A 26,607-nucleotide genomic window follows, 5' to 3' on the forward strand; every position below is an offset into this window, starting at 1 on the left:
GCAACTAGAGAAAGCCTGTGTGTAGCATGGAAGACCCAATGAGCCATAAATAAATAAATAAACAAACAAACAAATAAATAAAAAGATTTATACATGCGGTAGCATGTGCCACTATTTCATTCCTTTTTATTGTTAGATAGTATTCCTTTGTTTTGATTTACCATATTTTGTTAGTCATTCATCAGTTGATGGACATTTGAGGTGTTTACATTTTTTGGATATTATGAATAACTCTGCTATGAACATTTGTGTGCAGGTATTTGTGTGAGCTTATATTTTTTATTTCTCTTAGGTTGATACCTAGGAAATCTAATTTTGTATTTTTCTACACCAATCTACACAAAGGAAAATGTCCCAATTATCAAGAGCATCTGGAGTTTTTTTTTCCTATATGTCATTAATTACTTTGAATCATTCCATATTTTACAGTCTAACCTTGGCTTTTTTGTTCAGATTTTTTTCCCTCTAGAGATTTAATTTTTAAATTAATATGTCAAAAATACTAAAAGGTATAAAGATATTACCCACAAACCTGCATATTTACACCCTGCTTAAGAAATAAAATACTTCCAGAACACTTGAGGAACCTTATGGATTTCACCTCAGTAGCATCTCCCTCTCTTCTTTCCAGAGATTACCATTATCCAGAGTTTATCATCTTTATGCATTTAAAAAAAAACCTTTTACTAACTGTATATGTATTTCTCAATTAGTTAAAAAAACAAACAAATATTTATGCTGTTTAAATTCCTACTGGACCTGATTTTTTCTCAACATTTAATTTTGTGAGATTTACCTATATGTATAGTTTTTTGTTTTGTTTTGTTTTTACTGAAAGTCATACATTTTCATTACCATGTTATATTCCATTTTGTGAATATGCCAACATTTACCCATTTTTCAGTTAATTGGAAGTTAACTAGTTAAATTTTATTTATTTTTTGGGTGGGGGCACTATAATCATTCTTTGTCACTGACCCAAGAATGTTTTCTATCAGCATCCAGGAAACTGTAGAAGGCTGACCTGATAGCTTGTATAAAAGGTGAAATCTCAGAACCACCACAGTTCTTAACATCTTATTTTATTTATTAATAATGTATATCAATTTTATTGACCTTTTCAAAGAGCCAACCTTTTATTTCATTGGTTGTCTCTATTGTTTTTCTGTTTTCTATTTCATTGATTTCTGCTCTGATATTTATTTTCTTATTTTTAACTTATTTTGTGTTTAATTTGCTCATCCTCTTCAAGTTTTTTAATGTGGATCCTGAGGTCATTAATAGGAGAGCTTTGTTTATTTTTAAAACAGTAATATAGTGCTATAAATTTCCCCATAGGTACTGCTTTGGCTACATCTCACAGATTTTAATATGTTGTGTTTTCATCCTCATTCAGTTCAGAATACTTTCTAATGTCCCTTTTATTTTCTTCTTTGACCTGTGGATTATTTAAAAGTGTATTATTTAGTTTCCAAGTATTTGGGAATTTTCCAGAGATCTTTATTAGTGATCTCTAATTTAATTCCACTGGGGTCAGAGAACATACTTGGTATGATTTGAATCCTTTTAATATTATTGAGACTTGTTTTATGGCCCAGAATGGGGTTTCCCTTGGTAAATATTCAATGTGTGCACTTTAAAATAATGTGTATTTTGCTGTGTAGAGTATACTATAAATGTCAATTATTCAAGTCTATTGATAGTGTTGTTCAGATCTTTTATATCCTTAATGGGTTTCTCTCTACTTGTTTTATCAGTTTTTTAAAGTGAGGAGTATCAAATATCTGACCATTTGACTGTAATTGTGAATTTGTGTACTTCTCCTTAGAGTTGCATTATGTTTGCTTCATGTATTTGAAGCTCTGTTATTATGTGCATCTTCATTTTGACACCTTCATTTTATATAGGCATTCCTGTGCATTCAAAAATATATTTATTATTATTTTCCCAATATTTGAAAATTTTTTTAGCCTGGAAATTTTCAGAATATCTAATTTGCCATATTATTAAAAATTTACATCTTTTCTGGATTTTTTTCTTGTCAATTAAAATATAATGTGCTCTTATTTAATCAATAAAATAATTAATGTTTTTAGTTTGTTGAGATTCTTGATAAATTTAATCCAATTTTTTTTCTTGAAGTCATTCTTTTGGATCCCTTTGGTTTCTTGTTTTAATTTGAACTAATTTCTTCTTAACCCTTCTTCACAGATGTAAACCTTGGATTTTGTTTTTAATCTCCATGGCTAGGTTAGGTACATGCCTCTGATTTTAGTCACTAATTACTTTTTGATTTTGAGGTGTACTGACTCATGTAATTATTTTAGAAGAGTATTTGAGTGATATGTTCTTTGAATTTGGTGCTTCTGAATATGTCATCATTTATCTTTGTCATTTTGTTATAGTTTGCTGGGTGTGGAATTCTGAGTTTAAAACTATTTGCCCTTTAATTCATTACATGGTGCCAGTATAACCTTAATATAAAAACCAATAAAGTTAGTGCCACAAATATTTAGAACAATTTCACTTATGGATCAGGATATAAACTTTCTAAACAAAATGAACATCAGCAATGCATTAAAAACAATAACACTCCATGAAAAATCATTTGGGAAATACTAGTTCATGATCAGTGAACCAACAGAAATAAATAATTATCAATATATTACAATCTAAAGGAGAAAAGTCATGCAACTGTATCAATAACAATAAATGCTAACAATTTAATGGAGCGGTTACCATGTGCCAGATGCTGTTCTAAATTCTTTATGTATAGTAACTCATTTAATCCTTATATCAACCTTATGAGGAAGGTGATATTATTATGCTCCTCTACACATGAGAAGACAGACACATAATAGTAACTTAAAAAGATCATATAGTTCTCTAGGTCAAAGAACAGGGATTCAAACTCAGGTAGTCTGGATCCAGAGTTTATGCTGTATTATATTCTGTCATTAATAGATACTGAAAAATCATTCTATAAATTTTTGTTAACATTCCAATTTAATATTAGATAATAAGAATAAAGGAACTACCTATTATAATAGAGATAATTTACCTGAATATAGAGTTAAAGCAAAAGAGATGGAACATCTGAGAGATGAGACATATTGGGTCACTTTTGCCCTATACTCAGGACTATTTTCTCAATTCCCCTCAGAACTAACATTGAATGTTTTGTTTTGGGAAGCGTATTTTAATTTCTTAGAATCCATTCTTGTTGTCTTATTTCTCTTTCTCATGTCAAAATTTTTTGGTTTAGTTTAATTTTATGAGAGCAACATTTCAAAATTTTCTCAACATTATTAATTAGAAAAAAAAGTTGTATGCTATTCCCTAAGTTCTACTCTGTTCTCTTTAATGTGATTTATTTTATTTTTTATTTTATTAATGTATCTTGCAGACATTGGTTATAAATTAGAAAAGAAAACTGCTTTGAATTCTCTACATTGACAGAAATAACTTTTTGATACTGCTTAAGGCTGAAGATTGTCTTGGCCAAGGATTTTAATAATAAGCTTTATGTAGCTTGTTCAAATTTTTATTTTATTTTATGAAACATATAATGCAATAATTAAGCATTTTTGTGTATTAAGTGTGTAATCAGTATACTGTGAGTTCTTAAATATCAATTCAATATATGATAGAAGGGACATACTGAAAGCAAAGGGCAAATGAGTTTTAATGAGGAGATAACATTCACCAACACACACTTAAGTAGAATAGACCTCATTCTTTACATTGCAATATTATTTGTAAGCTGGCCAATGTGAGGGCTTGAAATTTCATGGCATAATTAGAAAATCATTGTGGCCTCAAAGACTTTGGTATCTTGGCTCATAAAACAGTAGTGGTGGAGTACTTGCTTTTTATGGAGATTTTTTCCCTGTGGTTTATCTTTGAGAACAGAATTCAGATGTTTGTTGACTATCTCATAACAACAAAGTCAGGTAAGAGATTATTAAGTGAATGTAGCTAGGATTATCAATGAAGGCACAGTGAAGGTAAAATCAGTACTTTTAGAGCAAAGACTAACTTATTTCTGACAACTCTGGTAACTGCTCAAAAAAGTGAGGCTGTGATTGTGTAAAGCCGTCTGCTAGCTAAAAACATTAAATTCAGATGGAGTTCAGGAAATAGCTTGTTGGAGAGAGGAAAACTGAGGCTTCACTTGATTTAACCTCTTTTTTTTTTTCTAGAAACGGTTTATTTTCTGTCAACCTTATTTCCGTTTTGTGTTTGAGTCTGTGGGAGAACAGCTTAAGCCCACTCAGTAGTTGTTCCTACCCATTCAGTGGCCAGAGCAGTGGGGGCCGCAGACAGTCCTCGCTGGCGGCTGAGGCTCGGTCTCCAGTGGGGAACTGCTGGGTGGGCACAGAGGGCACCTGCGCCTTCAGACCCGTCTGTGACCTCGGGTGCAGTAGCAGTGAGTTTGGGAGCTGGAGCAGACCATTCACCCTGAAAGTCCCCCTCGGTCACAGCCTTTCCAGCAGCAGCGTGCTCTTCCTGTCTGTCTCTTCCGGAAGTGGAGATGGGGCTGATCTCCCAGGGGTGATCGCGGGAGACGGTGCCGCGCATGCGCAGAACATTCGGGCCAGCGTCCACCACGTCAGAACCCCAAGTGGGCTCCCCTGTTGTTGTCCTGGGATTTTGGCAGTGTCCACAGGGCGCAGAGGAGAGTCTGTCGCACAGGGCGATGGTGGGCGGGTTCACATAAGAGCCTCTGTGAGAGGCCGGTGGTGAGCCCTGGGAACGGTAGCCGCCAGAAGCCGCGGCTCGTGAAAGGCTGCCTGGATCTGATTAGTGAAGGTTCCAGCAGTGAGGTGGTCAGTAATAGGAGTGGCCCTGGTGGCAGCAGCAAACTTCACCACAGCTTGCTGGCCGGTATTCCTGGAGGATATGATGCTGGAATCAGCCGGTGTTCAACAGCAACAATGGCACAAGCTGCTGGAAGAAGCGTCTCCCCTGTTCTCCTCAGATTTATGAGGTAGATGCCATTTTGCTTTTGTAGATGCTCATTCCATTTGGAAATCAAGGTTGTTGCCCACTAAATGGGTTCCAGCTGCAAGAAATTTGAGGACAGCCTCCTCCTTCATTTGCAGGACGTTAGAGACTCAGGGCATTGAGAAAATTTCCCTTTAAGTTTCCACAGGAACCCAGAGGAGATATATGGATCCCTTTCCCTATGGGTAGCACAGAAAAACTAACCTCTTCTAACTTGTAAATCAGAAGGCACTTTCTAGAAAATTTTGCAAAGATTTTTTTCTACATTTGACCCTTGAACAACACAGGTTTGAACCTGTGTTGATCTGCTTATACATGGATTTTTTTCAATAGTAAATACTGTAGTACCACCTGATCTGTGGTTGGTTGAATATGCTGACAGGGAAATGTGGATACTGAAGAATAGCGGATACTGGGGAACAATGTATATGGAGGGCTGACTGTAATTTATATGCAGATTTTCCACTGAGGGCTGGGTGAGCGCTTCTAGTTCCCGGGTTGTTAAAGGGTCAACTGTACATATTACAACTTTGACTAGATGCAGTCAGTGTTGTTTAGATAGACATAGTAACTTTATAGTGGAAGATTTCTTTTTTTAAAAGTTTATTTATTTATTTTAAATTTATTTAAAATTTTTTTTGGCTGCGTTGGGTCTTTGTCGCTGCGCGCGGGCTTTCTCTCTGGTTGCTGCGAGCGGGGGCTACTCTTCCTTGAAGTGAGCAGGCTTTTCATTATAGTGGCTTCTCTTGTTGCGGAGCATGGGCTCCAGGTGCGTGGGCTTCAGTAGTTGTGGCACATGGGCTCAGTAGTTGTGGCACATGGGCTCAGTAGTTGTGGCACGCGAGCTCTAGAGCGCAGGCTCAGTAGTTGTGGCGCACGGGCTTAGTTACTCTGCGGCATGTGGGATCTTCCCGGACCAGGGCTCAAACCCGTGTACCCTGCATTGGCAGGCAGATTCTTAACTACTACACCACCAGGGAAGCCCCTGGAAGATTTCTTGTCAGTAAAATCATAGTGTTTATTTTAAAGGACTGGATTTAAATCTGAGGACTGTCTTTATTTCTCAATTGTCTCAACTGTTAATCAGGAATATTACCTACCTCATGGGCTTTTTGTAAGAATTTTAAAAAATAATACTATTAGGTACTGGGAACAGTGTCTGACACATAGTGAGCACTCAATAAATATTAAATATTGTTACCTGTCTACTGTCTATGAATATCTCTACCTTAAACCTCAAGATAACAGGCAAGCTTCTTGCAGGGAGGAATAAAACTACATTTGTGTCTCCAAACAAACAACAAGAGATATTGCTTTTAAGTATATTTTTCTTAGCAGCTTGCAGATAGCAATAGCTGTTATGAAGCTCATACTCAAGGTCTGTGCTTGTTTCAAAGAAAGCTCACCATGTGTTGGGAGCTTGGCAGATGACTCAGTTCTGATTCCTTTTATGTCCACTTTCTCTCATTTTTCTTCTAAAATGCACAAGCAGCACAGCATCAATTTCTCTCTTCTCCTCCATCTCCCTCTCTTCCTCCTCTCCTCCCCCCACACTCCTTTTCCTTCAACACACGCACACAAGCATACACACTAGTTTCATTTTATTTATTTTTTTAATCCCCAAAGGATTCACAGAGCAGTCTGTGTGCAGCTGCCGTGTTTTCCACTGGTTAAATTGGCAGTTACCTACTGTGTGGAGTTGCTAGGAGAAGGTGAATAAGCATGATTACAGCATCATCGTTGTACATATTTTTCAATAACAACCTGTGGAGCTCTGTGGTCTGTCTTCTGTATGGCTCTTATGTTATTTTCTCATTGTTGTCATTAGTATTTGTTGAATTTATTGTTAGAACCTGGTATATTTTTAACTCTTGGTTCCAGATCAATTAGGAGACAAAAACCTTGGCATTTAAAACAGCCACTTTTTTCTCAGGGCGGTGCTGCTGGTACTGGTTCCTACCATCTGTTTTCTTATTACATCCTGCCCTCCTTCCATTGGTAGAGAGGAATTCAGCTTCTTCTGGTGTGCTAAAGTCATTCACGTTTCTCTGTGCATAATAGATCTCAGAAACTAGGAATTCTGATGTGCTTCAGTGCACAGAACAGTAACAAATGAGCTGCTTTGGGGGAGAGCTGGAGCGCTCAGTCGGTCAGTAGTACAGTAGAAGGCTCACATGTGTCGATTGTTTCTGTGAGGTCAGAGGATCTGTTTATACTGCTGTCTGCTTGAAGGGAGGTGATGTGGTGAGCAGTGGATATGCCTGTCAAAGTCAATAGCAATTCTGGCAGAAGCTGCCGTCCGCTCTGTAAATCTGCAATGTTTTGATAGATAAGAGATGCTACTGTATAACTGTTTTAAGATTTGTAGTGGACTGAGGAATGCTTGTTCTAGCTGCTGAAACTGACTAACTATATTGCCCTAGGAGTATCATCATGGGGTCTACTGCTACAGAAACTGAAGAATTGGAAAACACCACTTTTAAGTATCTCATAGGAGAACAGACTGAAAAAATGTGGCAACGCCTGAAAGGAATGTGAGTAAGCCCTTTGCTTGGTCTGTGTTTTTATCCACCTCTCTGACCAAAAAAAATTTTGACTATTAACATGATGAATTGTTGGTACTTTCTGACTTTGTGGATTAGTGTTTCCTTTAGAAAGATTTTCTTTAAAAAAAATAATAAAACGTGTCAGTCTTAGCTAACAACTTGCTTGAAGGATGTATAGTTTTTTTGCACAGGTATGTTTTATGTAAAGTAAGGTAACTCCCTGAGAATTCACTTCACTATTAGACTACATGGCTTCTTTTAGACATTCTGTATGTGTTACTTAGATATGTGGTTTAGATATGCAGAAAAGTAGTTAGAAAAGCTGCTTGTCTGGGTACTTGCAGAAATAAAATTTCTCTCAGGTAAAAAGACAGATTACTACTAATACTTATTTCTTTGTGATTAGATTTTGAATAAAAAGGACAGGATTAATATGATAATAAATATCTATACTCCATTGTGCTTATTCATTATGTCTTAATAATATTTTTTTAAGAAAAAAATGTTTATGTGGTAAAATTACTAGCAGCATACCAAACTTGCTTGAGAGTTTTGGCTTAAATTAACCAATTCACTTCTGAGAGTACAGAATAGCTCATGGTGTAAACTAGACTTTAGTAAGATGGGTCAAGAAGTGTGCTTATGTCAAGCATGAAATGTAAGTACCTGAGTCAAACTTTAACTGCAGTGCTGTTTACCTTGCTGTTTAAACAGCATCTAGGTTTTTTTCTGTGTATGTAACTAATTCCTGTTTAGTGTTCCAGCACACTATGTTTACATGCTTTATTTTAATTATGTCATAATTTTAAAATCAGATTTAATTTTTTAAAAATATGAAATATGAATATTTACAGGCCATTGCAATTGCTTAGTATATTTGCAGACTTCAAATGAAAATATGTTTGCTTTTCTATAATAATAGCTAAAGGAATCCTATACCATGAGAAACACAGATTTTCTAGGATTTGTATTTCTAATGTTGTGTACACATGTTGTTGTATAAAATGCAACATTTGAGTAAATTTAATGTTGCTGTTTATCAAAATCTATGATTTTTTTAAAAGAAAAATGATATCAAACTTTGTTAGGTAAAAATTCCTTCTACTTTCTTCCATTTGAATGTATTCAATGATGTTTATATAATTAGTGTTCTCTGTATATTTTCTTACACTTGAAGTAATACATGGCATTACAGTGCACTGGTTTAAGAGCACACTAATAATGCAAACAACGTTTACCAGAGAATAACTTTTAAAAAGGAAGCCATCTTTACATCATTTGAATGAATTAGAGAAATATGTTTACAAGATTCATTGAAGATTTAGAAATCACAGTTTTTTGGTTCTCTAGGGAAACAGATAATCCTATAAAAGCAAATAACAGCTTACAAAATTAATCAGCATAGATGAAAATTAAACATTGGCAGTCATCAGCTGATTTGTATCCTAACCTAATGAGTGGATGAACATCTGTACCGGAAAAATTATATTTCATATTACAACCTATTTTAGATTTTCTTCCCTTTAGCAGGACAGGATGGTTTTGGTTTGTTTGTTTTGTTCAGTTTGTCTTTGTTCTATTTTTCTGCAGTTATTTGAATGTATGAAGATGTATGGTAGTGAGTGTATGCATATGTCTTTAAAAAATTTGAAAAGTGAATTTGTGTTTACCTAACATTTTACGGCAGTTATCCAACTTTCACACTATCAGTTGATCTCAAAGATCAACTGTCATATTTTTTCAGGAGAGGGTGATAGAGTCATTCAGCAGTAGAGCTTCATGACGATATTCAACATGGATGTAGGATATAATTATATATGTACCTATATAAATTTTGAGTTGTGTCTATATAGCACCACTGAATGACCACATAGAGACACTGAATGACCAAATTACTGATAACTAGGTTTTTTAAAATAATTATTGCTAAAGTGATGGAAATGACTGAATGCTTTTGCATTAAAACAAGAAAGAATTTTCATTTTGGTACTACTATTTTAACTTGTACTTGAAGACATTTCCAGTATTCTAGGTTCAGAATTGTCAAAACAAGAAGCTCTAAATCTAAAATCTGCATGACTAATGACAACCAAATTGTTTAATTATGGTCTTTTGTGTAGTCTAAATTCAAAGCAATGATATGAGGGACTCCCTATTCCATTGCTGAGATTGTCTTGCCTATTTAAAATGTTATATTGACTCAAACAGAATTTTAGCTTATCAAAATGTCTAGTGCTAGAATTCCACTTTTAAGTAATGGCAATTAAAATCATGTTGCTCATGAAAGCTATCAAATAATTTCACAATAATTTTCTTAGTTTGGCAAAAAAGACTCAATGAAGGCCTTTAGATACTTGTTTAGAAAGTGATTTTTTGATCTTTAACTGCAAACTTTACAAATGCATTTATTTATTTCAACAGGATATTGAAATAAGTACATTTTTGAGGTTAAATAAAAATAGAGACAAAGGTTAAAGTAAAATAAGGTTTATTCCAGTATACCTTAAAAATGGAAAACATGAACCACTACAGGTAGATATTTACAGAAAATATTTTATAGGCACTTTCATATAACATATTTTAGAACACTTTTTTTTCAGTCCATAGAAGTAATTTTTATATTTTGAAGCACATGTGAAAATGTTGGTAAACTAATTAAAATATCAGTTCTTCTCTATCATTTTGTTGATTTCTTTCATTGAACTCCTTTTAAATCTCCTTCATATAATATTTAATCGAGACAGCATATTCAGTAATGTGCTAAGAAATCTCTTATTCATTTGTGGGAACAAAGGTAAAACAGTTTTCTCTTCCCATTTCTGATGTAGACTTGTATGCTTTGTTCTATTAATTTTATAGTTACGGCTCTTTTCTTTAGCTTTCTTCAATCCATCTTTGACCACTAATTTGTCACTCAGTATGACAATTCAGATTCTACACAATGACTCACCATCTCTGATGGTAGAAATGTTAGCAAATGACTATGGCATCATGTCCTTCATAAACTACATTTAAAAAGAATCATATACTTGTCCATAAGTTACCAACCATTTAGGATTTGGAAAACAGTTCCTGTTTCTTTTGCCATCTTGAAACCTGTTGAAATTTCTGGTTCAGAAGTTTCCTGTGACTCTGGGACCTATGCTACTTCCTACATACTGAGAACATTTTTCTAACACTAGTCTTTGCAAAGATTGTTAAGTTTATTGATTTCCATGAAGAAAGTTGATTTGAAGATTTTATATTTGTTTTCATTTATACATAGTAGTTTTTTTCAATTTAAAAAGAATCTTTTTTTGTGTCATGATACTGGTTTTTGGTCTTTAAGTGTAAAAAGGGCTCTCCCACTGTGGATTTTTTTAAAAATCAAATATGTTTTAAAACATTGGTACTTCTCTTTCCCATCAGTGCTACTGTTCTAAGAATTTGATCTAAGAGGTTATAGCATTTCCAGAAAACTGTGATCAAGTTAAAATTCCAGTGAAAACCACAAGGTGTTAGAGTAAAACTAAATCAGAGTGTTATCCTACTCAGTTTTTCAACAGAAAAGAGGAAAGTTTGAACTGCTCAAAGCCATAAACTATTGACAAAAAAGTGAGACTCACCACTCCATAGTACTTACTGCCAATACCTTCAGTTTTTATAGATGTAAGACTGTGAGAATTTCGCTGTTAGAACCTAACTTAATATATGATAATTGATTTTATATGTAGAGACACATACCTCTTTATCTGTCCTAATCCATACAAATATACAGATTTTAAGATCTGGAATTGTGAATGCAACAGTGGAAAGACTTAAACTTCTTGTCTCATTTTTTTCTCTTTGATTGGTGGTACACATGATCTTCAGTAGTAGAAGAATAAAATATAGAGGAGCAGAAAGTGAAGGAGAAAGCAGAAACTGTATAATAACCCTATAACTAATTTCAATTAGCTGTTATTTTAGAGGGCAGTGTGTTGTACGGTTCTCTGATGAAGTAGCCCAAAACTTTATCACCAGGAAGATGTAGCAGAAATACATATTTAGAATAAAAATTGGCAGAAGGTAAAATGACAGGCGTTATTAGCACCATATTACCAAACTAGAATTATACTTTAGGAAGGAGCAACATTATAGATTAGAAGCAAATAAACCTGATCCTTTTACTCTCCTGCTTCAAACCTTTAAAGGCTTCTAGTGCCCTCCCTTCAAAGTTCAGCATCCATATGTATAAAATAGATAACTAATAAGAACCTGCTGTATAAAAAAATAAATAAAATTCAAGAAAAAACCCACAAAGTTCAGCATCCTTCCCAGATCTCACCATACCTGTTCAACTTTTGGAGCCTGCCCTCATGCCTCTTCCTCTGTGGCCCCCTCCCACCCAAACCCAGCGTTGCACAGAAGAAATGCTGCTTACTTCCCATCTGCCTTTGCTCATCTTTTTCTCTCTTCCAGAGGGAACCACACCTTTCTCCTCTCTCAGTCAGAGTTGCTCTTGCTTCCCATGAGGCTTTTAGAGATGTGTGGGGATGTTTCTGGTTGTTTCAGTGCCTGAGAGTGTTTCTGTATTCAGTGGGCAGCAAGGTTCAGGCATGATAACTGTCCTCCAGAGCTTAGGACATTCTCTTATCAGGAAGAATTGTCCTACTCAAAATTTTAATTGAGAGCCTATTAAGAAATGCTCGAAGATCTCTTCTTAAATTTCACTTGCAAAAGAAATCCTTCCTGACCTTCCATACTAGATTAGTTTCCTATATTTGGCTCATTAAGTAACCTGGGCTTCCATTTTCATAACAAAATCTACCTTCCCCACAAGCTACTGAGAAAAAGAGCTATGTTCACTGTGATTGCTTGTGGATCTCCAGCCCGTAGCATAATAACTGGCATATTGGACATAATGCAGTAAATACTGTTAAATCAATCCATCAATGAATAAAATTCTGAATCTTATAGTGGGTCTAACTACAAAATTAGAAGATCAGTCAGGCTGTCAATATAGGGCTTAAAGCCAGGTTGGAGGAGTGGCGATAGATTCATAGCTGGAATAGGGATAAAGAAGATGGAAGGAAATAATGTTTGCTTATCGTCTACTAGTTGTCAGAACTTTCCAGATATAACATATCTGTATTCTCATTTACTCCTTTCAATGATTTCAAGAGGTAAGTATCCTAAGTTAGTTAAACATCCAGTGTCTGATGGAACTTGGATTTAAACACAGATCAGCCTAGTTCTAAACCTCTTTTTCATCTTGCTCCCAATACAAAAAAAACACAAAAGAAGACATTCTCACAATGGTTACCTAGAAAGATCACCAGAAAAGGATCTAGAGTGGTGCTTCTTAAAACTTAGTCCATGAGCCTTGTGGTAGGCAGACTAATTGACCCCAAGAGATGTCCATGTCCTAATCCCCAGAACCTGTGAAAATGTTACCTTATATGTCAAAGGGGAATTAAGGAGGCAGACGGAGTTAAGGTTGCTAACCAGCTGACCTTAAAATATGGAGATTTGTCTAGATTATCCAGATGGGCCCATGTAATCACAAGCATTCTTAAAAATGGAAGAAGGAGGCAGAAGGAGGTCATAGTGCCATAATGTGAGAAGGACTCAACTTGTCTTTGCCAACATCAAAGGTGGAGGAAACAGGCTATAAGCCAAGGAATGTGGGAACCTCTAGAAGCTTGAAAAGGAAAGAAAACAGAATCTCTCTCTAGAGCCTCTAAAAAGAATGTATCCCTACCAACACCTTGATTTTAGCTCAGTGAAACTTGCATCAAATTTCTGACCCATGGAACTGAAGATAATACATTTGCGTTGTTTCAAGCTACTCAGTTTGTGGTACATTTGTTGCAGTAGCAATAAGAAATGAATACATTTCTCCTGTAACAGAATAGTAGAGTATTTAACCAACATGACCACTCCTATCCTCTCCCAACACACACATACACTCTCACTCACACCCACATAGACACACACAGACACAGACATGATGCCTAGAGGTGGGGTCCAGCCTAGGTCCCTCTATGGCACACTGGAGTTAGATACTCATTATCCTTAGCCATTAAATAACTCACTGTCCTCCATCTAACACTGGATACATGCCCAGAACCCCAGTTTTCTTACCAAGCTCTGATATTGAAAATATATAGTGGATTCATTTCAAATGTCAAAGAATGTTTATGCTATCTTTCTTGGAAATTGCTGATAAATCTCAGTCTCTGTTCTCATATGGATGTGTATGTGACTCTTTTGATGGATTAATACGGCAAATCAGTTTAAAAAAATCAGTTTTTTAGTCATAAAACTGATTTGAAGAAAAGCATCTCAAGAAGCCTATATTGGTATACAGATATAATATTAATATAAATCTCAGTTCTTACATAACATTATGTTATGCTTTCTAGAATGGACATTGTTGAGATGAAATACCTTAGAGATGAAGAAATTGAACTCGGAAACAGTCAGATATTTTCTAATACCATCTATCATTTAACCGAGTGACTGTGGAAAAGTTATTAGCTTTTCTGTGAAATCCAATTATTTCATTCGTTATTCATTCAATCATACTTACTGATTGTGTAGTATGTCAGGTACTATTTTAGGCACAGGAACTTACATTCTAGAGGAAACATATGACCAAAAAGTAAATTACAAAAAGTAAGTTAAAATGGAGTAAGAAGTGACCTGAAAAAAATGTACTAGGTCATGTGATCAAGAGTCACTTGGAGAAGGTATTTTGGCTAGTCAGGGATGCCTTCTCTCAGGAGCTGAGACACACAAAAATTGATACCTATCTCATTAGATCTTGGGATGAGAGAGAGGTTAAGGAATGTCACATAATCTTTGCCCAAATTCAGAATTAAGTGAAGGACAGATATAAGAGTCCAGTAGATGGAGATAAAATGTCAGCTTTATTGAAAGACTAAATTTGTAATGGAGAGTAAGGTTTTTGGTTTGCAGCTAAATAAGCCAAAACATCTCTGAATTCAACTTACTCCCCAAAACTGTAGACTTGCCCAAACAGAGACAAAGTCTCTTCTCCTAAATTTACCTCATAACCTCTGGTAGATGAGGTATGCTTTCTACAAGTAGAATATCCCTTCCACGCCCCTTGAAAAGGACAGCTTACATCCCAAAGTCTAATTCCTTCTCCACAATTCACCAACCAAATGTTGCTTCTCCTCCTCTGTGAAAGAATGTGAGAAGTGGCAAAGAGAGGCCTGGAAGGCTTTTCCAATGGAAGGTCCTTCCACTTAGAAGGAAGCATTAGGATCTGGGAATCTGGATGTTGCCAGAGTCAAGATAGTGAAAATTAAATAAAATAATGTATATAAGAAATATAACTGAGTACCTGGCACACAGTAAGCTCTTAAAACATTGTAATTATTAATATTCCCATAATCTTGTCCATTCTTATGTGTATTCCAACTCTACTGTTTAACAGCTATATGGTAAGTTGATTCATTTTTCAATGTCTTGGTTTCTTAACTGAAAATGGGAACAATATCCTTACCAATCTCATAGGTGTTGGGAATATTAAATGAATTAATGCTTATAAACTGCTAAGAACAGTGTCTAGAATTCAAGTAATGCTAACAGTATCATTATTATTACTGATAATACATGCAGAAGCAGAATTCTATTTTTTTTTTTTCAGGTAATTTTCTTAGAATCAGTAGACAGAGCAGGATTGTCAAGATGAGAAAAGAAGGCTTTCTTTTAGCTGGGTGGAAGTGGTCTCACCAAAATCCCCAGGTTTCTATTTACCAGAACAGTTATACTCAAGAATTTACCTTTCCCTGAGGCAAGAGTGTGTTACTGTGGGAAGAGAGAGCTGAGGAAAAGTGGGCTGGCCTTGAGAGTTTCACTGATAGAAGAATTGCCTTGATGGATTCAGTGTCTTTTGTTCAGCGTCTTGTAGTGGTCTTAGAATGGATTTTAGGTCTCTGTAATCATGTATGACCTAGGGCTAATCTAATTTCCTGAGTCACTCGGGCTTGAAAATCATTTGTTAGGTTTTTTCTTATCCCTGTCTAGGTCGGGCTCATAAGAGAGTTGATTTCCAAGTAATTATTGTCATGTGCCATGGTCATTCCTTTTGTCAATTCATTATAGAAAATACCAAGTCACCATTACGTTATTAGATTTTGTCCTTTATTCTAACATATTTCAGTCAGTTAATCAAACGTAAATATTTGAGCAAGTCTGATTCCCATCCAAAAGGACTGTGCTGTAATCCATTTGGATATGAAAGGAACTGTTCATTAGCATCATTAAACAGATGATAGTGTTAAGGGCTTATGAGAATCCTAGTATTTCACATACCTGATCTGAACAAGTATTGGGCAAGAATAACTATTTATTGTTAAGAAAGGACATAAAAATTATAACAGGTTATTAGAGGCATATAAATGAAACATTTTGACTCTTTTGGTTCCTCCTTTAAGCTACAATTTCTTGAGGTTGTTTAAAGAGATTATATTCTATTTAATACCTTATAAAATATTTAAAAACAAATTTTTATTAAATAGGCCCAGAAAATGCTCAAAGCAAATAATTTCTGGTAGGTAAAATTTTGATATTTGTAGCTATTTAAGTAAGTTTATAAAGAGTCATGAAAGAGTAGTAAAATCTCTTAAGCAACAGTGTCCACAGGGCGGCAAAACAGAGGTCAACCTGAATTAAACTCTGCATAATCATGGAGCATCAAAGGATTCTTGGAATTTTGTACATGAATCAGGTCCTTGATAACTTAGAAGAAAATCACAATAGACTTCTTATCAGCAAAGCAACAGTATGATGACTCTGGTCCACTTAAAACTGGACTTTCTAAGACTTGGTTAAAAATAAACAGCATTTGGAGCAAGCTAAGAAAAAACTGAATGACTTGGGCATCAATCATGTTTTTGATTAGCTTAAGCTATTTAAAATCACCTTAAAATTGCATAGTAGTAATCACACTTTTTAATTCTTTTATGCCTTATTCTTTCTAAAATATTTTTCTTTTGATGTGTATGGTTCAGCATAATTATCCTGTTTTTCTGATGAGAAAACTGAGCCCCAAAGACATTAAATATCTTGACTAATGTTCCCCTATTAGTAGGGGGAGAGCCAGATTCCTAGGCCCATACTTATTCCCTTGAACACTGACTTAGATAATTCTATTTAACAGTCGAGACTCACTATAAAACCTGACATTTCAGGAGTTAAAAACTGCTCTTATTTTGATGTTTCCACAATCCTGCCATCTGTTTGCCTAATTCTGCATACTCAAAGATGAATACTAAGGAGAGTTATCTCTTGGCATATGCTTTAGATGTCAGAAACTCCCTAGTTTTATTTCTCTCCTTTTCTAGGGCATGCATTACCATTACCCCTTTAATTAATTTATTTAAACAATGATCCTAGCTAGAATTTGCAAAGGAATTTGACTTTTCCTAAACTCTCTTGCCCCTTTAGAGTTTGGACACTTACAAAATTATTCTAATTTATTTGGCCTTTAGTATGCCAAACAACAGAGAAAAATAACGCTGCATAGTAGAAATGTCTGGATGTCTGTCCCTGAAGATTTTTATTTACCAATGAAAATAAAGCCAGGAGTTTTAATGATTAAAACAAGGTATTTTATTCTTGCTGTGCTTTCTCTTCTTTTCATGTTATAACAGATTTTAAGCATATGATAAGGTTCTTTTTTAAAGTAAAGTGAGCATTTCTCCTTTTGTTTATTTTTAGAAAAATCATCCAAATGGAGTTTATTCTACTTTATTGCCAGCAGAGAATATAAACTCCTTAAAGGCGTGCAGTATTTTCCTCATCATTTCTTAGTCTGTATTTGGAAATGGTTACTAGATGGGTTAAGGAGCTCTTTTGAACTCTAAGAACTCTCAAAATCTTCAGTACCTCCTACTGGTCCCAATATGAAAAAGTGTCTTTATATGTGTGACCCTCTTGATATTTCATCCCCTAGCAAATCTCTGTTTTAATATCTCAAGTTTTCCAAGGAGCCCTCTATTTTCCAGAAATTCTTTTATGCTGTTGTTTACTGTTACAATACGGTCCAATTTGTTCATGACTTCCTGCATCCACTCTTGTATAATCTCTCCCATACTGACTCTGAGCTTGGCCAGAATGTTGGCTAACTTGCTTTGGCCAATGGGATGTTAGCAAATGTGACACAAGCAAAGGCTTGCGAAGGGCTTATGTATTGGGGTTTACTCTCTCCTGCTGCTCTTTGGAACCCCCATACCAGTACTGAAAGAAGCCTGGTTAAGCCTACTGGAGGATGAGAATGTGGAGCAGATATAAACCATTCCAGCTGAGGCCCCTCTAGACCAACCAGACCATCAGCCACCAGACATGTGAGTGAGGTCATCCTGGATTATCCAGCTTCCTCAAAATCATGACAAAATAGTAAATGTTTCTTGTTTTCAGCTACTGAGTTGCAAGATGGTTTGTTACATACAAAAAAATGCCAACTGATATAAGCTCTTAGCCTCTAAATTTTTCATATAGTTCTTCTCTGGCTTCCACAGTTTTTTCCCATTAACACTCTTCTTCTCTCCCTCATCATCTCCTATCATTTATTTCTTTTACCCAATCAAAAATTAGGAAATATTTCAAAGATTATAAAAATAAAAACTGAGGTCCCTATTTTCAGAAAGTCAGTCCAATGAAATTCTCTTCCACATTATTTCCACAAGTAACAATATCAATGGTACATACCCACTTACAGTATTTCTTGCAAAACATGATCACTCAGTAGCCTGTATATTGAAGTTGTGTTGCTCTTAGGTTTCTTTAAACAAATATAATTTTCCACCAAATAGCAGAGAAACATAGAATAAGGCAGGGAAACTGCACAGTTTCATAAGAGAAGATGGTTCGTATCCTGTTACCCTGGCAACAGGCACTGGGAAGGCCAGGGCTCCCCACACATCCTGTTGCCCTGACAACAGGTCAGGCAGGGCATGGGAAGGCCCAGTTTCCACTCTTCTAGGCCTTTTCTTTTCAACCACAAAGAAAAAGGAGAAAGGGATTTTGCATCTTGTCCCTCCCCACCTACATATTTCTTCTATTATCTGTATCACTCCAGTATAAGATTATCTTTCAAGATGTAGGAGAGGGTAAGAAAATAGTGATCTCAATTTTTACATTCATAAGCTCTGAAACATTTGCTAATTTTTGATTGGGTCAAAGGAGTAAATGATAGGAAAAAAAGGAAGAGGGAGTATCAAAGTATCTGCAATTGTAAATTAGTTTTGTGGCACAGCTATGTGTAAGACAGTGTGTTTGTTTTTGCCCATTCCTCTGCCAAATATAGACTGAGATAAAAGTTGACCCTAATAACTGTCTGATGGGTAGAGGCAGAGGAGATTCAACATTGAGTGAGCTTCCTACTCCAAAATTCTAATTTCTTAAGTTCTATACCAATCGTATCCTAGGAAAACTCAAATTTCTGTTTCGTTATGTAGTTGAATAGTTGGGATTATGTTGAGAACATCGTTCAGTGATTAGTGAGTATTCTGTGTTCACATGACCTTGTGGCCCAGAACTCTTGGTGAGTGAAGATCGCTGTGTATCCTGTGAGAGTTAGTTGCCTGCTGAAGCTTCCAAAATGTAATGAGTCAGACAAATGGAGATAAGCTGACCAAACTTGTAGGAGATCAGGTTAAATACTTTATATTAGCTTCTGGGCTGCAGGTACTTGTCTGCTACTGAGTTGAAGAAGACTAACTAATCCTTTCTTTGTACAGTTCCTCAAAGAGAAACTTTGCAAGGTAGTCTTGAAATGTCACAATGTGACTGAGCAATTTTAACAGTTTTTGAGGTTTATTTTTACCAGACATTCAAGTCCGAGGTGTGTGACATGGCTTGAACTAAAGTCATAATTTTCAAGCTGTCATTTAATATTTGTGTTCTCTGACTTCATCCTTCATGTGAATCATATTTCAATGCAGGATAAATATTTGCAAAAACTGTATCAAAATGTGTATCAAAAGATGTCTCTAAGAGCAAACCTGTCTACCATTAATAGAGTAATGAATTAAGGAGAGATCACGTATACTTCATGACTGAGAATATTCCAAAATGAAATTCACAACCAAACTATTAACATACAGTTTAAAGGATTAAACTATACCTGGCATTAGTCCCCAAATGACTTTATTATATATACTTTCCCTCTGTTTTACACAAGGCATTATAACAAATTTTTTGATTCATTACCAAAATTGTTTTAGTTTTCTAAATAAAAAATGATCAAATACAATGCTAAAAATTATTTTGTTTACCATTATTCTGATATTTCTTTGATTTATGTCTATAATAAATTAGCATAACATCCATGTTCTGTTGTTAGACAAGTTGGTTGATCCACTGATAGCTATATCACATGGAGAATAAGAAATAACATGGAATCACTTTAGAGCATTTTGGAATTGGAAACATGTTGCCAAGTAATCTTAGTTCCCTAGAAAGAGGAAATGTTTAAGTTCAGAAATAAGGAATTAAGAAAATCCTCTCCCTGCTAAACTCAAATTGTTTTGTTAAGTGTATGTCTTATGGGTATAAAAGTAAACACTAATTTACACAGTGTGAGTCAAACTACGGTAACCTTAGTCATTGATTAGAACTATATTAAGAATGGGAGTCATTAAGAAATAAAGTTGTAGCTTAAATTCATCAGGACTGTACTGACACTTGTAAAAATATTGAGGTGCTTTGGAAAGTAAGACTAGCATTATTTCATTAACCCAATTCAGCTGACTTGTTAATACAATTTAATTTATTTATTCATTCAATGACTATTCATCATGGTGCACACAGAGAGTTCCAGCATCATTCTAGGCACCAGGGATACAATGATAAACAATACAGTCATGACCTCTATCTTCATGGAATTACATTTTGATAGTGAGGATGGATGATAGACAAGCAAACAAAAAATATACAATGTAATTTGAACAAAAGCAAATAGAATAAGATGGCAATGTGTCTGGGAGGTTCAGATGTGGCTATTTAGAAGAGCGGTCAGGGAAGGGCTTCCATGACAGTGACTCATGAAGAGGGACCTTAATGAAGTGAGGAGTTAGCTATGCCATTACCTGAAGTAATGGCATCCCAGACAGAGGGAACCAAGGGCACAGCCCCCAAGGCAGGATGCATGTGGCGTGTTTGAGGAAAAATAACAAGACCAGGAGGCCCGGATCACAGCAGGTGAGGGAAAGAGTGAAAGAATTGTGTGTGGAGAGAAAGGCAGAAGCCAGATCATCTAAGACCCAACAGGTTATGATAAGAAATTAGGATTTTATTCTGAGCCTGGTAGAGAGCTCTTGGAGCTTTGAAGAAGTGAAGTGGAGTGTTAAGACTTAGGTTTTAAGAGGAATTCTCTGGTCATTTTGTGGAAACTAACACTGAGGAGGGGGAAGGCAGGGAAGAACAAGATTGGAAATAGGAGGATATGTTAAGAGGTTATGGCAGTTGTCCAGTTGGAGAATTGGTAGCTTTGGTGACACTGGTACTTATGGAATTGGTAAGAAGTATTCAGATTTAGGACATATTTAAAATTCAAACTGGTAAGACTCATGATGAATTGGATGTGTGAGTGTAAGGTTTGAAAAGAATGAGATATAACTCCTTATTTTGTGCGTGTGTGTATGTGTGATCCTGAACAACTGGGTCTATGGTCCCTTGTCTGAAATACTTGGGCCCAAATGTGACCTGAATTCATAACTTTTCAGATTTTAAAAATGTAGTAAGGTGCCTATTCCAAAAATTACTAAATATTCCCAGTGGGATCTAGGGTACCTCCCAATGAATATTTCTGCAACAAAACATGTAAATATTCACTTAATAAAGACAAAAATGGTCTGTATTCAGTTCAGGTTTTGGTGCCAAATGAGTTCAGGTCAGATCAGATTTTACTGCCAAATGAAAATGTCTGGTTTTTAGAGCCTTAGGATTTTCATAGCTGTGGATAAGGGATTATTAACCTGTTCCATTTCCTGAAATGGGGAAGTTGGTGGTGAAAACAAAAAGCTCTTTGGATCCATGAATTTTGAGATGCCTATTAGGCACTCAAGTGGTCTTACAAATAAACAGCTGGACAAATGAGAAGTCAAGGCTGAAAATATAAATTTGGGAGTCATCAATATATGGATATATTTAAAGGCGCTAAATGAGATCTTCTGGGGAGTTAAAATTGGTATAAATGAGAAGAGAATCAAGGGTTGAGCCCTCAGCCACCCCAATATTTAAAGGTTGGGAGAGAAGACAGTAAAGGAGACTGAGGAGTAGCCATTACGCCATGGCATCTTGGAAGCCAAGGGAAGTCTATTTTTTAAGAAAGTCAGTGTCAAATGTCAAATGTTGCTGAGAGGTCATGTAACATGAACTGTGCCTTGACTATTGGTTTTTGCATTGTAGAGATCTTTGGCAATCTTGGCAAAACACTTTCAGTGAAGTGGTGGGACAAAATCCTAACAGGACTGGGTAGAAGAGAAGACGAGGTGGAGAAGTGGGGGCAGCATGAACAGTTAACTCTTTAAAGAATTTTCTCTAAAGGCGATCATAGAGGTAGGGTGATAGCTAGAGGGGGGGTTAAGGGTAAAGGAGTTTATGAAATGTAGAAGATATTATTAGAGGATTATGATGGGAATGATGATAGAAATGATTTCGTAGAGAGTGAGAAATCAATGGAGAGAGAGAGAGATCTCCAGCCCCTTGAGTAGGTGAGAGGTAAGGATTGCTTAAGTGCAGAGATTGGATCTAGGAGCAAGCGTGGCTCATCCGTGGCAACAGGAGGGAAGGCAATGTTTGGGAACATTGGCAAGTAGGTAGGTGTAAACATGGTGATGGTCCTCTCTGCTTACTTTATTTCCTCAGTGAAATGAAATAAGAGGCTATTTGCAGAGACTGAGAAGGGGAGAGAGGGAGTGGAGATCTGAGGAGAACATATGAAACAGTCACCTCAGAAGGCGGCGTGACTAAGGCGGAATTGACAGGCAGTGCTGAGCATCCACTTCAACGGTGTATCTAAAGGGAGCTCACTCTGCATCCCTGTGTCCTTTTTTGCCCCGCTACATTCAGTTTAGCTGCTTCCATGCAGGGTCAGAGCAGATGCAGAACTGGGTTTACAGAGTTCTTATTTTGTCAGAAAATGTCAATGCAATGGATGAAGAAGGGGAAGCTGGTGTTGAGGGCCTCTTCAAGGTGAAAGGTAAGGGGAGAGATGAGGGCATGGGGAGAATGCTGGCCAGTGAAAAAGTGGATAAGGTCAGTAGATTGGATGTAGAGAAAGGGATAATGAATTTCTGGAATGAGATTCTAGGATCAGTGAACTTTTTCTCTTCTCAAAGACACAAAATGATATAATAAACACATATTATGTGTAGACAAGCCTATACAAGAAATACAATTTATGAAATGAATCTATGGTAGGTAATTTTATTTTCCCCCTTTTTACAGAAGTCTGCTGTGAGTTCCTTTACATTTTGTTACCAGGCTTTCTCTTCAAAACAGAAGAGGCTGTTAGGAGTGTGGCCATTCCTGCAAAGAAAACAAAGCTGGCAGATCTAATTTTAGGTTGCTTTTCCTTGACAACAGCCTTTTAAATATTGCTTATACAACAGTAAAAATTGGCTCCACAAATTAATGAGACTGCATTTGGTCAAAGAAGTTCAATTCACTTTTACACTTGAACTTTTCACAGTGTCATGAGAACACATAATAGTGCTTTCTCTTTAGCTTGCTTCAGTGACTGAAGTTTTACTGTTTATGGTGTTCTTGGTGGTGGATGACAAATTTCAATATATGTGTCAGTAAAACAGGCCAAGCATGCAATGAAGGACTGCTGTGAAATATGGTTTTAACCACAAGAATATGGAGATTGTTTCACTACATAAGGGTTGTTGTTCCTCTTTACATTAATGGTAGCTTAGGTGGCCTAAATAATTCAGACTTTAAGTTCCCCCTTGAGAGCCAAATCATGTTGTGGGTCTGTACATGCTAAGTGAGCAACTACCTGTCTCTTTCTTTGATGATTTTATTACCAAGAGTGAAGCTTGCTTGGTTTAAATTTTATAATAAAGCCATTACACACACATACACACATATTCACACAAAATAATGATATTTAATTATGTACTTTGGTAAAAATGCAACTTCCATTCAGTAACTATACATAATATTGTGCTGACCAGGTGTAAAGTGAATTAAAAGTCATTTGTTTCTTTTGATTTTTATTTATTTATTTATTTATTTGTTTATATATTTGTGGCCACGCCACATGGCTTGTGGGATCTTAGTTTCCCAACCAGGGATTGAACCTGGTCCCAGCATTGAAAGCACCGAGTCCTAACCACCAGACTGCCAGGGAATTCCCTTTTGATTTTTATTACGATGTCATTATATTTGGTGGGTCATGGTATTAAAGATTTATAAGACTTCAATATAAAGGTCACTTGTGGATAGATTTTATGTTCACTTTTCCCAGGAAATTTAATCTTCTGGTTTTGTGAAATATACTAATTTGGGGATACTCATATGTGAGTATTTGAAAATTATTCTTCTGAAGTGGTTGCTGTATTTTCTATTTGGCATTTCAGGGTTGATCTTGTTTGAAGTTTGGTACCAGGTTGCTTACCCTAAAGTAATTCTTATAATTCTTGGCTCCCTGGTGGGATGTCCCCATAGGTAATGCTGTGCATTTTATGGTTGGAAAATTGACTTTCCTTCTCAGCTCAGAGGTCTTCCCTCCTGATTTTCCTCCATTTGAGGACTGGCCTGAATATGATCTGAGACTACATGACTCCTGGTTATTCTGCCATCAAAGCTGTACTTGAATGTCTAAAATTGCCAGTCATATGCTTTGACTGGGTCTTCAGAGAAATATAAATTTGGCTTCCTTGGTTCTTACCCTGTACATTGTATAACACTTCTACTTTCAAAAATTAATTCTCGGGGCTTCCCTGGTGGCGCAGTGGTTGGGAATCTGCCTGCCAATGCAGGGGACACGGGTTCGAGCCCTGGTCTGGGAGGATCCCACATGCCGCGGAGCAACTGGGCCCGTGAGCCACAACTGCTGAGCCTGTGCGTCTGGAGCCTGTGCTCTGCAGCAGGAGAGGCCGCGATAGTGAGAGGCCCGCGCACCGCGATGAAGAGTGGTCCCCACTTGCTGCAACTAGAGAAAGCCCTCGCACAGAAACGAAGACCCAACACAGTCATAAATAAATAAATAAATAAGTTTATTAAAAAGAAAAAAATTAATTCTCATTTTTATTAAAGTAATAAAGTAATACCATAAGACAGTGAAAACAGAAGTTTTCTTCCCTACCCCTTGATACTACCCAGGTCTGCTTCCTGAGACATTGACTTTCATCTTTTAATTCTTTCTTCCTATAAATCATCCATGTTTTAAAATAATAATTTTATGTAGTTGTTTCTGGATTTATTTATTTTGAGCATTACCTACCGACTTCATATAGCAGTGGATAAAAATTTAGCACCCTTAGACCAAGTTCTAACCACTCCCCACTTGACTTACTCTCCCATCATTCTCCTACTGTGGTTCTATTACCATTCCAGTGAATCAGTATTTGGTGTTCATAGTTTATGATTGAATTGTCTTTACTTCTGAGCCAAGAAATGAGATATGAATATATTTCCTGTAGACTACAACCCTTTATTTTTTCTTGGAATTAATCATTATTTCATCTTAGTTGTTAGTTTGTTGGCTTCGATTACTGAATAACTATCACTAATTCTTTCCAATTCATAAAAAGAGGTTATAAGACACTCTTCAATATATTTCCTACATTTCCAAGCACATCATGTGCTTTTTCTGTCCCACTCTTTTTCTTGAAGACATTGTTCTTTGAGCCTTTGTCCCCAGCTCCTTCTGGGGCTTTCCATGCCCAAGGCACAGTTATCCCCTGGGACTTCTCTTTGCCTTCATTCTGGGAAATCCCTTCAACACCCTCATGAGTTGTGTCTTTTTTTCCTGGGTCCCATTCTTTCTTGGTTTACTCTCCTTTAGGGGATGAGCTTCTCTAATAGCTTCCTGCAATAAGACACTTGAGAAATACATGCTTTTAATGTACATTCATGTATGAAAATATATTTTTCTATTTTGATACAGCTTGATTGGCTCTGAAATAATAAGTTAAAATAATTTTTTTCTCAGAATTTTGAAAGTATGGCTTCATTGTATCTTAACTTTTATTGCTGCTACCAAGAAGTTTGATGTCATTTAGCCCTGATCTTTTTATGTGATATTCTCCCCAACCCCCATGAGCCAGGAATTTCTCCATATTCCTTTTTCTTCAGAAATTTCATGATAACATGTGAGATTTTTATAATGGGAAATTGGTTGGTCCTTTCAGTCTAGAAATGCATGCCCTTCAGTTTGGGGAAAATTTCTCCATTTTTTGGTTTGATGATTTTCTTCTTTCCATTTCCTTCATTTAATCTTTCAGGGATTCATATGTTTCTCCTTCTGTATTAAGCCTCAAATTTTCTATTTTCTCTCCTCTTGTCCATTTTTACCCTTTTATTTTTATTTATTTTTTGTTTATTGAGGAAACTGACTTATAACAAGTTTCACATGACATTATATTTCCACTTCTGTTTACATTACAGCGTGCTCACCACCATATAGTTATTTTGACTATATAGTCATTTTTACCCTTTTTAAAAAACTAAAAAATTTGATGCTTATCTTTCAACACCCCCAGCACTTTCCAAGACCTGATCTCATTCTTATTTTGATTGATTTCTATTTGTAGCATTCCATTCTTTTTTTTACACATTTAATAACACTTTTTATGGCTCTGAAATTCATTTTTGTTGATTAACATTTTCCTTCCTCTACTTGAATAGATTCTACTGAGTTGCTGTTTTCTGTGTGTTTATTTCAGTTTGTCTTTCATGTTAAAGACTCTCCTTAAAGGTATGGTGATTCTTGGCTGTCTGCTCACTTGTAAAAGAGAGACACTGAAAAGCTGATTGATGCTTAGTGTGAATGGATAGGGTTTGTTGATGTGTGGGCTTCATAATGGGGTGGGAAGTACTCAGC

General features: G+C 36.0%; 1 protein-coding gene, 1 long non-coding RNA gene and 1 pseudogene across 7 annotated transcripts in view; 1 reads left to right on the top strand and 2 right to left on the bottom strand.

Moving 5' to 3' along the window:
• The window catches only part of LOC309631332, a 639,135-nt gene that overhangs the window by 140,477 nt on the left and 472,051 nt on the right, over positions 1-26,607 (bottom strand). The window lies entirely within an intron of this gene.
• On the bottom strand, positions 5-6,755 carry LOC309630913 (small ribosomal subunit protein uS2 pseudogene; annotated as a pseudogene). Its single transcript has 2 exons — positions 6,698-6,755; positions 5-5,116 (listed from the first exon to the last, which is right to left on the bottom strand). The product of its transcript is annotated as a small ribosomal subunit protein uS2 pseudogene (transcript).
• PDE1A (phosphodiesterase 1A) overlaps positions 4,869-26,607 on the top strand; it is a 359,806-nt gene continuing 338,067 nt past the window's right edge. For 3 of the 5 annotated variants that reach the window (XR_014246179.1, XR_014246180.1, XM_082397534.1), the window contains exons 1-2: positions 4,869-7,251; positions 7,431-7,541. Coding sequence is in view for 3 of the 5 variants with exons in the window: in XM_082397534.1 (XP_082253660.1) it covers positions 7,247-7,251; positions 7,431-7,541 (116 nt within the window). In the remaining 2 variants the exon portion in view is untranslated. The remainder of the gene's footprint in view (positions 7,252-7,430; positions 7,542-26,607) is intronic. The other 2 variants (XM_082397533.1, XM_082397535.1) reach the window with 2 other exon arrangements.

This window comes from Balaenoptera borealis (genome assembly GCF_965194805.1).
Source record: "Balaenoptera borealis genome assembly, chromosome: 6".
Lineage (NCBI taxonomy): Eukaryota > Metazoa > Chordata > Mammalia > Artiodactyla > Balaenopteridae > Balaenoptera > Balaenoptera borealis.